Consider the following 11,724-nt stretch of genomic DNA (forward strand, 5'->3'; position numbering starts at 1 on the left):
GCAAGGACATGCAGTACGTCGTACAGTTCTAGACTTACTGTATACATTCTAAAGAAGACCGTTCCTGAGATGTGACAAGGACATCCAGGTAAACATCGCGGCCTAGGCTGTTTCTGGGGAGAGTGAAAGCTTCGAGCTGCAGGTCGAAATGCTTCGATACAACTTACAGCACATACTAGACTATTTAGCCATACGTTGCGCACAAGGGTCGGAGACGAGTGACAGGGCTTCTAATCACTGTGCACACAGTACTGTACTGTAGTACATTACATGGTGGCAGCAACCCAATACACGCGCCCTGTTTGACCGGTTCGACCCTCCCTGTGAAATGAGTCGTTCTACAATTTTTGGTGCTGTGGGTGCGCATCAGCTTAGGCTAGGACATAGTCCACCAGGTGAATCTTGCTGTACATGGAAGTCTCTTGGTGTATCACCCAATGAAAATGTCCGCACATCACAATGGCCGTCCGTGACCGGACCTGCATTTGTCCAACATCAGTTCAAAGGGCGAATCTACGCGATAAGTGGTCGGCTGAATGCAGCGAGGGAGAACTCACTTACCACTAGTATTCCCCGCAACCCCAATTTGCATTGATGTCATCCGGAGAGAGCCTCACTACGGCAATCTTCCAGTCGTCTGTCCAGTCACTTCCCTCGGGAACCTTGAGAAGGCGCCTGGAGATTGTTCGATTCAAGCAACGCACGTGGAGCAACATTGGACGATGGTGCTCAAGCTGATCTCCGCGACTCCGTGTGAACTCATGCTTTCCCTGTCACTCACGCGCACATGGCTAACTCACCCCAGGTCGCCGTATGCGCGGAAGGTGCGCATAGCTCTTGCTGAGAAGTCTATTCCATTTGAACTTGTTACGGAAGTTCCCTGGGATGGCACGACCCAGACACCGCTATACAACCCTCTCGAGAAGCTTCCGGTATTAATTGACACAGAAGCTGAAACCGACGAAGACAAGGCTGTGTACGAGTCACACTTTATCCTCGATTGGATTGAATATAAATATCCCGCGCCACAGTATGTGAACCTCGTGCCAAGAACAAAGGAGAGTGAGCTGTTCGGGAAAAAGGTGCAGGGTACGAGATTCTAACCCGGTTCGGCTCATGACCAACTGTGCTTAACACGTTCACAGTCACCGCCGACGGGATTTGTGACGCCTGCGTCTTGATGTTCTTCGAGAAACAGCGGCTTCTGCCTTCGCAAGAATGGACAGCTCGCCAACTACGCAAAGTCGATGGTGGCTTGAAGAAATTGGCGGACTGGGTCGGGGACAAGGACTTCCTTATCGATGATCGCATTACCCTTGCGGATGTGGCGGCCGGCTGTGTGCTGGGTTATCTTCGAGTGCGATTTGCAGAACATCCGTGGCAAGACTTGTATCCTAATTTGAAGAGGTACAGTGATCTTTTGGAAGCAAGGGAGTCATTCCGGATGACTCGACCGGTCCCTCAGGCCATTAATGACAAGGTTGTCTGAGTCGTGGCCATGGGTGTCCCCCCCAGTCCCGAAGGGTACATGTCTATTAGTAAAGCAGGTCAGTCCTAGTATCAAAAGGACCGGGCTAGAGCGAGAGCAGTCGAGCCTGGCCACGGGGATATCCAAGGCTACCGGTACAAGATCTACTTGGGACTATGAGAACCCAAGGAGTTGAGCGCGCTGGCGAGGTGGTCAAGAGTCGATAGCTACACCTCCCAACCTTAGAAATGCCCTGTGCAACGTAGCGTGGCTTTCCTGACGCACACGGATGGTCGACTGGATGTCGACGGATTGGTACCGCGACCAGGAACACCATGTGCTGCAGACTCTGAGGACAGTGTCCCCAATACCATGACGCACCCAGCAGGACGGAGGTTTGGACTGTCCGAGAGCAACGCACAGAGATATGGTTCCACCCAAGTGCTCGCTGCCTATATTGATTTTGTTCAGCGCTGGCATCGGTACAGTTTCTAAGCTCCCACCAGCGTCGGTCGTGAATTTGCAGATGACGCACCGGCACTTCTTCGTTCTTCTACAACCCAACGTTCCGGTCCGTGAAGGATCGGTGTAGACGACAATACACAGTTTCAAAACCTCTGAATCACAGCGAGGCTTCCCAGACCGCTGATTGTGGTTCCAGTAGATTGCCTTGGTATGGGTCTTACATTGAAGGCTATCGGTCTTCGGACGGTGTGACGGGTCAAGAGCCTTGTGGAGGACGTGAAGTGTCGTACGGCTGGGTGCTGGCGATCATGGCCGCTGGTGAAGCCTCGTGCGCAAGCACCTTAAGCTCGTGCTCAAACGACTGGTGTTTCTGGAGCTTTCCGAGGGGGCTGATTCGGGCGACATGCATGCTTGCGATATCGAAAGCACAGACCATGCGGCCGGGAATATCTGCCATAGACAAGAAATGGCGCATATAGCTCGCGGAAGCAAGCGATCGATGGCACGTTTCAGCTCTGGATTGAGTGCCTTTGAACGTGCTCGCATGTATTTTCGAGCTAAGGCTGCCACAACCTTGTTCGCCAGCGTGGCTCTTGATGGAGATCTCAACTGCGGCCCAGACAAGCCAGGCTCCGGGAACTCGCGAGGGATGTGGTGGCCAGGGCCAATAGCAGTGGCATGGACTTTGATCTATCCCTGATTTCTGCCTCAGTAAATGCGGAGGCGGATGTTCCCTTCCCAAACATACCAAGCGGGAAGTTAGCGGGCAAAGTATCTTACTCCTGCCGTTGAGCCGGGGCTAGATAGGCAAGCTATACCGAGGTAGTCAAAGCCTCAGCGAGACAAATGCCAGGGCGGTCGTGTGTGGAACGGTGTCGACTCGTGAGGGGATCGAGCATGGCAGGACGAAGCTTGCTGCAGTCTTCGTTGATGGGCACCGAGACTGCGAGCACATGTCAGACTACGGATCTTTCGGTGGATTTGCTCGCTAAGTCTCCTGCAGTGTTGATTGCAAACGGAACGGTGTGGAAAAGAGCACATGTCGGGGGAAAAGGTGAACGGACAGTACTCCCATCGGTGAGATATCGCAGTGCGAGTATGACGTTTGGAATGGAGCCGTGGACAACACATGCAGAGGGAACGATATTCCCGTTCGCCTTGGCTCAAGCGGTGAGACGAAGTTGACAGACCACAAGTCCGAGGTCCTGAACCATCGGATGCCCCATCGGAGAGGGTTTCGGGTAGGCTCGTGAGAGCAAAATCGATGACAGAAGACTTGACGAGCGGGTGCAGGTGCTAGCTGCAGGAATTGGCAGCCAGCGTGGTGGAAGCTCGGCCGACACATGAGGAAGTCGTGGCGGCATGGTCATCCTGATTTGAAATCGTGCCGGACATGACCCAGGCCCGTGTTGGTCAGTCCTAGGAGAGTGGATGGACGGAATCTTAGACGCAGGCTACATGATCCAGCAGGGCGGGAGAAGACAGTTGCCGTATGTGTAGCTGTTGCTTCGAGGGCACAAGCGACCTAAGCATGCAGGTGTAATTGGACCGGCAGAGGAGATGTTGTACATATTTGAACAACCTGAGAGGATTGCGATGAGTAGACAATGACATTAATTATTGCGCAGCGTGATAAAAAGGGGCCTGGGTTGAGCCCAGATTGCTGACATGACTCTTGCTCCTCTAGATTTCAATTACATGTTTGTTTTAATTACTATTAGGCGGTACGAGGTCAGAATCCTGTCAGCCAGGCCATTGGAGAACAGACTGGCGCGGCCCCCTAGCCAGATCACCTGCAGGAACGCCTATGCTGCTCTCCATAGGTACCTAAAGTGTTAGTCCAGCTGCAAAACAATGCATGCATTCCTGCAAACTGCCTGCACCTTGCCGACCTTCACACTTCGGCCCCCCAGGCACTGTGAATTCCAGTGTTTGGGCCCAGCAGCTCGCTGCCACCACCAGTCCAAGATTTTTTCTGCCAGGTATATGTTTGGGATGGAACAATCTTGAGTCGCTGTACTGATTTATAGTCCTCATCTAGGCTCCTCTTGTCCATCATCATCATCATCATCCACCCATCCCTCCATCCATCCATCCACACGGCGGCAGTCCGCCGCCGTGGTTCCCTCTTCCACCCTGTCGGGATTGGGCAAAGTCACTCACGCAGAGCGTCACTCCTTATCCGCAGCAAATCTCATCGGATCCACCGCCCACCTGAAGCTGTACGAGTACGCAAAGCGGAAGGGATCTCTGAAAGACGGCTGCACGCCGTCCCATTGCCCTCAATCTCGAAAACCCCCGCCGGCTGCGTGCACCAAAGGTGACGAACCAGGTAAAGAGAACGTGCGGCATCTGACGCGCAGTTCGCCAAGATCCAGAGACAGGCATTGGTCAGCGGCCAGTGAGCACACCAATCCGCTGCGTGGGCTGCCCGGATCCCTGGTCTTGCCTCACAGCCACCGCGAAAACCCGCATAGAAGCCTGTTCCGTCTATCCAGGCTGTGCACGAGGGGCTCTTGGTGCTCACGGGAGCCAAAGGCCCTCTGTGCAAAAAAAGTCCTCAGAATCCCACTACCGTGTCAGATCGCGAAATTTGCCTGGCCTGTCTGCGCCAGCTCGATCAGAAGGCTGAACGCACCGCAATTGAGGCCTCATCTGCCGCCAAGGTCTGCTTCATCGCCAGCGCCCGCTGCGCATCTCTTGTTTTCTCCAGGCATTTTCGCAAGAGGCACACTTCACCACGATCCCTATCCCTCGCCACCCTAAGTATCATCATTACCAATATCCAACTTCGGCTGCACACATCCAAGAAACGACAACAAAAAGACATTCCGACTCAGTCAGATTATTTCCTTGCATTATAACTAGATTCGCGATTCACAGACTGCGCCCACAAACATCATACCTTATCTACCGCCACTAAACATCGAGAGATAGGGCGCCCTGCCCGACCGAAACAGTCTCCCCCACTCGTCACTGACGCCCTCCCGACGTCCGCTATTCACATGAATCAGGCACCATCGCCAACTCATCTCGCTCCGCCGACTTCCCCTACATTCGTTGAGTCCCCTGTACAGTCATTGCAAGACCATGTGTCGACACACGCGATAACGAGGCCGGGGGAGGGTACGGCACATCACCAGGTTTCGGCCGCCAACGGAGCTGCCGTGCCTACCGCGGGCCTATCGAATCTCTCCCCCACGAACTCGAACTCTGGCGCAGCTGCGCCTGTCAAGCAGAAGCCTAAGATGACGCACCGTCTGACACGAATGTTTTCTCGGACCGACCCCAAAGACGTCGAAGCTGCCAAAGCCGCATCCGAGTTAAAAGAAACATCTCCCAACGATCGATCCGGTTCTGAGAACGGCAGCATCAACAACGGTAGAAAACCTCCAAGCAGACAGGGTTCGAGTGACGAGAAGACCGGCAAGAAGATGACGATCCTTGGTGCAGCCAAAGAAAAAAGCAAAGGTGACCCGCTCTCAGATGGCTCCTACGCTGGACACAAGAGATTCGAGATGCACGATGACGGCACCCACGAACATCACCTCAAGTCTGCCAAACGGCAAGAGAAATTATCCGACATGCTTCGCGACATGCTCGGCGGTAGCAAGAAGCGAGATCACGACGGCGGCGGCGACCAGCAGCTGACGCTCATGTCATCCTGGGTGGACCAGCTGAGATTGGAAAAAGACAGCCTGGCTTCCGACAGAAAGGGCGGTCCCAACGCCACGGCCAACTTGGTCGAGAAGTATGGCAAATGCCAGGAGATTGTCGGCCGTGGGGCTTTCGGCATCGTCCGAATATCCCACAAGCCTGATCCCAACAGCGCCGGAGGAGAACTGCTTTACGCGGTAAAAGAATTCCGTCGTCGCCCACAAGAGACGGCCAAGAAGTACCAAAAGCGCCTGACCAGCGAATTCTGCATCTCCTCGTCGCTCCGACACCCGAATATTATTCACACCCTCGATCTTCTACAGGACGCCAAGGGGGACTATTGCGAAGTTATGGAGTATTGCGCCGGCGGTGATTTGTACACCCTGGTTCTTGCAGCTGGCACTCTCAACGTTGCCGAGGCCGATTGCTTTTTCAAGCAATTAATGCGTGGTGTCGAGTACATGCATGAGATGGGTGTTGCACATCGAGATCTCAAGCCAGAGAACCTTCTCTTGACGACACACGGTGCCTTGAAAATCACCGACTTCGGCAACGGCGAATGTTTCCGCATGGCATGGGAAAAGGAAGCCCATCTGACTGCTGGGCTTTGCGGCAGTGCACCCTACATAGCCCCGGAAGAATATGCCGGTGGCGAATTCGATCCCCGTGCTGTCGATGTCTGGGCATGTGGCGTCATATACATGGCTATGCGAACCGGTCGCCATCTGTGGAGAGTGGCCCGCAAGGAGGAGGATGAGTTCTATCAAAGATATCTTGAGGGTCGCAAGGACGAAGAGGGTTACGCCCCGATTGAGACCTTGCACAGGGTAAGTGTCCTTCCCGATCACGACCGACTGTCTTCTGATGTTCACTTCACAGGCTCGCTGCAGAAACGTCATCTATTCTATTCTCGACCCGAATCCTGGCCGCCGGATCACTGCTTCTCAGGTCCTGAAATCCGAATGGGGAAGAGAGATCAAGGTTTGCAGAGCGGGTGAAGAAGGCTACTGACCCTTCTTTGGGCCCTCGTGGCCTAAATGCCGTCGACACGGCTAATTCAACCGCTCGTGGTCTAGACACGAGGACGACCTTGACGAAGCGATGATTGAAGCGTTTTCTCCACAGAGAGCAAAAGACTGGCGTCTGTTTCTTTTCCCGTTCTTTTCCAGCATTGCATGAGAGATACCACAGCGAAGCGAAAAGAGATGTGGCAGCAAAGCAGTCTGTCACTGGTGGCATTTGGATACGATGCGGGCACATGCATCGTTTCGAGCACGCAACGAACCGACATGACCAATGCACCTCGCGACGAGAACATTCTCTTCCCCTTCTTCCTCATAGCCGCGCGGCACCCTTTCAGCACGCGCCTTTGCATGTACCAACAATCGACGGTGGTCTACCTAGCATACAATTTCATGTTTGCCAGCGCGAGGCCCGGCACGGTCAACCACTTTTGCCGACCTTGGATCTCCACGTCATTGCTTCAAGGCCCAGGCAACTTCCGACCGATACACTGTACTACGAACCTAGGGGATGCTGTTCTGATACGAACCCTTTTGATACTTGATTATTTCGGGAAGAGCACCATCTTTTGAGCGAGATGAATGAAAAGAATCTGATCCTGTTCTTCGCCCAGTCAATTGCTGTCTTGCCATATCGCGTGTAGGCCATGCGATTCTCTGAAACTCCAACTGAGGCTGAGATAACGCTCTGGATTCAACCTTTGAAAGCAGCGGCTCCGTCCTTCCGCTTCCAGCGCTGCTTAAATGAGGCTTTTCAAATGCTGATTCCTCAGCTCCGCTTCTTGCTTTAGCGCCTACTAGAGAGTCCAGCAGTCGTCCGCATTCGGCTCTTGACCTGCCAGACCTGGGTCTGACGAGGACTTTGCTCCAGTGTACCTTGCATATGCGGGCTTGGTCAGATAAAATGAGACTGCATGGCACTTGACATGCAAGCGTGCACGCATGCAAGCTCGTTAGTAAGGCCCTTTTGCGCCCATTTTCTGTATCGGCAGTTCGAGCAGTCCGTCGTTCGAATGCTTCCAGGCTTTGAGAGCAACTGATTCAGCCAGCCCACTCGGCGCGCGGTGTGCGTACTCCCGTTTCCTGCAAAAATCTCTCATGTCTCAATACCATCCTACCATGATATGGGTCGGCTCGGTATTGAAACCCCGTATGCGTGACCTTGAATAATTTGACTGTCTCGACTCATCCACCCATCCGGAGAGCCAGCCGTGCTCCAGCCATCCAGTCACTCATCCAGCCTGCACACCACCGACATGTTCCCTCAGTCAGTACCTTTTCCGCATCCAGCCGAGCCGTGATCACAAGAACGACCGACCAGTCTCGGTCACGGCCACAAGTCTCGATTGTTGTCACGACTTGGCCTGCGAAGCTAGCGAGCTCTCGAGCTACAGTACCAGACCGGCTTGGGCGCGGCCGGTTGACTCTGATGTCGCTCGGCGGTGGGCCCTACACAGTAGTGCCAGATAAGTGACGTTTGTGTTTTTTTATTAATGCGTCTGCGTCCGGCAGAAACGGTATGGAAGGGGAAGATGGGATGGGATGGGATGGGACGAGAACGGAAGAGAGCGGTCCGGATCTGATCTGATGGTGCTTTCCCCTTTCGTTTCCTTCTCCTTTGCGCCTCGTCGTGGGCGTGGTTCGTGCCACTCACCCCTCTCCCCTGGGGACGTGAGTGATTTATAAGGCTGTGGCCATAGACCGGTTCTAGGACTAGGACGAGAACTAAGACTAGAACTAAACCCTAGACCAAAGCATGACATGACATGACGTACACGTGGATGTTTATACGTGTATATGCTATATGCGTGTGTGTTCCTATGCAGTGTACGGAGTACCATGTAAGTATGATTAGTTCATTCCGCAGTGGTTGGGTACCTGGTACGAGGTAGGCGGGTCAAAAGTTGGAGACGCGTCCTGTATACTTCAGGTGTTATGTAATGTACTCCGTACAGTACCCTCTATCGTGAACGTCGGACTGCGGCCCGTGGACACGGAAGGCTGAACGTGCGTAACAGCATGCCTGTATGATAGTGTGGTAGTGCGAGAGTGCGATGGTGTGACTACACCCTCACATATTTATAGACGTACATACACAGGTGCAGGCGTGAGTGAAGGGCCGGGATTGGACTTTTGCTTCGCTACTGCCGAGCTGCGCCGTTGTAGCATGGTATGTATGCTCACCCTGTCGCCTGTTGAGCATATACATTCATTCGTAAACACCCAGAGCATGCACACATGCATACATGCATACATGCTTGCGCCCGAGTTGAAGAGAATTTCCCACCCCCTTGGTCTTAGCCAAAGAGGTCATTTAGAGTGAGATCAGGTCAGATCGAGATGAGGGTGAGTAGACGGACCGAGCGGACGAGGATGATCGAATAATCAGCCTACGTACAACTACCTTTTTCCACCGCCGGGGAGAATGTGCGGCAGTGTAGACCAACACACCACAGTCGCTCAAAAAGTCAGGGTGCTTCGAGGGATCCTGCGAGCGAGCGGGAGGGTGTGTGTGCGCGAACCTCTCTTACGGGATCCAACGCAAGGTGCTGCGGTATAGTGTGTGGACTGATGGGAGAGATCCAATTCCACAGGGTCGGTGTGGCATCGTTTAGAAGTCATGTCAGCTATGTACTGCGTACGGTGACCTGCGTATATACTGAGTGGATATATTGAAAGCAGAATCGAGGTCCAGTACTCCGTACAGTTCATTGCCGTGCTGGTATACAGACCGACAGATAGCCAAAGCCATAAAAGTATGAATTCCTGGACGCGTACATACAGGACCGTTGCCCATGTTCAGGTAGACAGTAGACGATACACATGCCCACGACACTGACCTTGACCTTGACCTTGACCTTGCTTTTCCGTGACTGAGACATGAGACAAGAGACAGGAACATGAACAGAAACAGTAAGACCGCAGCATCGCGGCCTATCCATCATTGGCAGCTCAGCACCTCCGACTCCATTCGCCCTTCCCAAGCTCGTCTGTGGACAAGGTAGAAATCACCGAATAAGACCACGGGGACACGAACGACCATCCAAGCAGCTCTTACGTCTGTCCTACTGCTTGGTCCTCTCTCAGCGTTCGACGCTCCATTGCAATCCTTGGAGCCAGTCTGGCGTTATGGTGTCCTGGGACTTCTCTGGTAGCGGTCCGCGCAGATATGACCGCTCGGACGCTGTCGAGGTCGTGTGTCAAAGTCGGTGACTGGCTCTTCGCCCGGCACCTGCTCTCAGAGTACCTTGCCTCAGATGCTCCTTGATCCAGATAAGGAAGCGGATTGAATGACATACTCCGACGCATGATCGACTTAGCAGGTGAGTACTCAGTCCACCTAATCGCTGTCATCACTATCCTCTTTCACACCACTTTCTCGCTTCTTCTTGTCCTTCTTCTCCCTCTTCTCCTTCTTCCTCTTCTTGCGTTCGGCGCGCTCTTCGGGGGTCTCGCCCTCGTGCTTGCTCTTCCGCTTCTTCTCTTTCTCTTCCTTCTTGACCTTGACCGTAGCGTCGCCATTCGTGGCGGGAGGTACTGCTGCTACCTCATCCATGGCCATGCTGGTGTCGCCGTCTTCGCCGGTCGGTGCAAGGGCGGGAGCGGCTAGGACATCGGATTTAGAGGTTGTTTCGGCAACGGGAGCAGAGGTGGTGCCTTCGGTGGTGGGGGCATTGTAGTCTGTGTACTCGGCGTTCCATTTCGCCGGAGTGTTTTCGTTGGGTCGACCATATTTCTGTGAACACAATCGTCAGTACAGATAGCACGGAGGGAGAGAATGCAACATACATCAAGCTTCCCGTCGGACTTCATTTTCTTCTTTTCCAAGGCCACTGGACCCATACCCCATCTTCGCGGGTACAGGTCCCTCTCCATGATACATCTCTTCACTTTGGCGACGACTCCGTGGTCGCAGGTCGAGAGCTCAACCGTGGACATTTGCGCAATCCCTAGCGCGATGGCCTCTCCTTTTGTAGTCATGAGGACGACTTCCTCGTGCACCTCAATCCCAGCTTCGAAGCGCAGCAGACCGGGAATCATGAGTTTGGCGCCGTAGCACACAGCGTTGACCGCACTATCCTTCACCACAATCCTCTTGTATGTGGTCAACAGGCTTTCGAGCGGAGAGATAACTTTTCGCAGGTACGATTCGTCTCGGTTATTGTCATGCATCCATTGAGCATCAAGCACGTCGTGCAGTGTGACCATTCCGTCGGCCTCAGCCATCGCTCCACTCCTTACTCGTCGCAGTTCTTGCATGTGTGCGCCGACGCCGAGCAACAACCCCAGGTGCACACAGAGAGTCCGAATGTAGGTTCCGGCTTCGCAGCTGACCCAGAACACGCCCAGATGTCGGTCGTTATCGAACTCGTAGAGTTTGCTTTCGTGGATGGTCCGAATACGCAGCTGTCGCTTGACGGCAGAAATAAGAGGTGGCCGTTGGAAGAGGGCTCCGGTGAGTGTCTCTAGTGCTCGGGCAAACTGTGCTTCGCCTCCCGGCAGCTTGTCGTGCAATCGGATGACGCAAACGTATTCCTTTCCAGCACCTTGCTGCGACTTGACCAACCGGGTGGCACGGTCTATACACACAATTAAACATCCTGTGACCTTGGGGTCGAGCGTGCCGCTGTGGCCGGTCTTCTCTACTCGTAGAATTCGCTTGACCCAGGCGACAACTTCGTGGCTGGACGGATTTGAGGGTTTATCGAGGTTGATGACACCCGACGAAATGTAGGACTTGAGGTCGCGCTTCAATGGTGTGCATCCGACTGGGATCGGCGTGAAGTGGCCGGTGCGCACCAGTACTGCAGTATTTGTGTGAGCTCGAGTCGCATATACTCAACGGCGGAAACATACACTTGTCATAATTCTTCAGCAGTAGGGGCCATTCGGAAGTAGGAATATTTGGCGTGACGTTCTCTGGCTTGATGCTGAAATCGGCATCCTCGACTTTTGCCATATTGGCGGAAATTTTTGGCCCGTGCGAGATCCGAGTCCTGGAGCGCGAAGTGCGCGCGCGCACAAAGCTCACAAAGCTCGAAGAAACCGGACCAAGCTTCTAACACCACTGGCCCTCTCTCAGGATATGTGCACCGGGCGACACAAGAAGCA

At 53.7% G+C, this 11,724-nt stretch overlaps 3 protein-coding genes across 3 annotated transcripts; 2 read left to right on the forward strand and 1 right to left on the reverse strand.

The window, feature by feature from the left end:
- Window positions 1–722: 722 nt before the first annotated feature.
- On the forward strand, window positions 723–1,489 carry G647_05427 (uncharacterized protein; the record flags this gene model as incomplete). The annotated part of the gene is made up of 3 exons (XM_008729758.1): window positions 723–751; window positions 806–1,089; window positions 1,146–1,489. 3 exons carry the CDS (start codon window positions 723–725, stop codon window positions 1,487–1,489), a joined length of 657 nt encoding a protein of 218 aa, XP_008727980.1.
- Window positions 1,490–4,938: 3,449 nt separating this feature from the next.
- Window positions 4,939–6,601, forward strand: G647_05428 (uncharacterized protein; the record flags this gene model as incomplete). Its single annotated transcript, XM_008729759.1, has 2 exons — window positions 4,939–6,417; window positions 6,470–6,601. 2 exons carry the CDS (start codon window positions 4,939–4,941, stop codon window positions 6,599–6,601), a joined length of 1,611 nt encoding a protein of 536 aa, XP_008727981.1.
- Window positions 6,602–9,952: 3,351 nt separating this feature from the next.
- Window positions 9,953–11,572, reverse strand: G647_05429 (centromere/microtubule-binding protein cbf5; the record flags this gene model as incomplete). The annotated part of the gene is made up of 3 exons (XM_008729760.1): window positions 9,953–10,348; window positions 10,402–11,417; window positions 11,470–11,572. 3 exons carry the CDS (start codon window positions 11,570–11,572, stop codon window positions 9,953–9,955), a joined length of 1,515 nt encoding a protein of 504 aa, XP_008727982.1.
- Window positions 11,573–11,724: the final 152 nt, after the last annotated feature.

This window comes from Cladophialophora carrionii (genome assembly GCF_000365165.1).
Source record: "Cladophialophora carrionii CBS 160.54 unplaced genomic scaffold supercont1.4, whole genome shotgun sequence".
Lineage (NCBI taxonomy): Eukaryota > Fungi > Ascomycota > Eurotiomycetes > Chaetothyriales > Herpotrichiellaceae > Cladophialophora > Cladophialophora carrionii.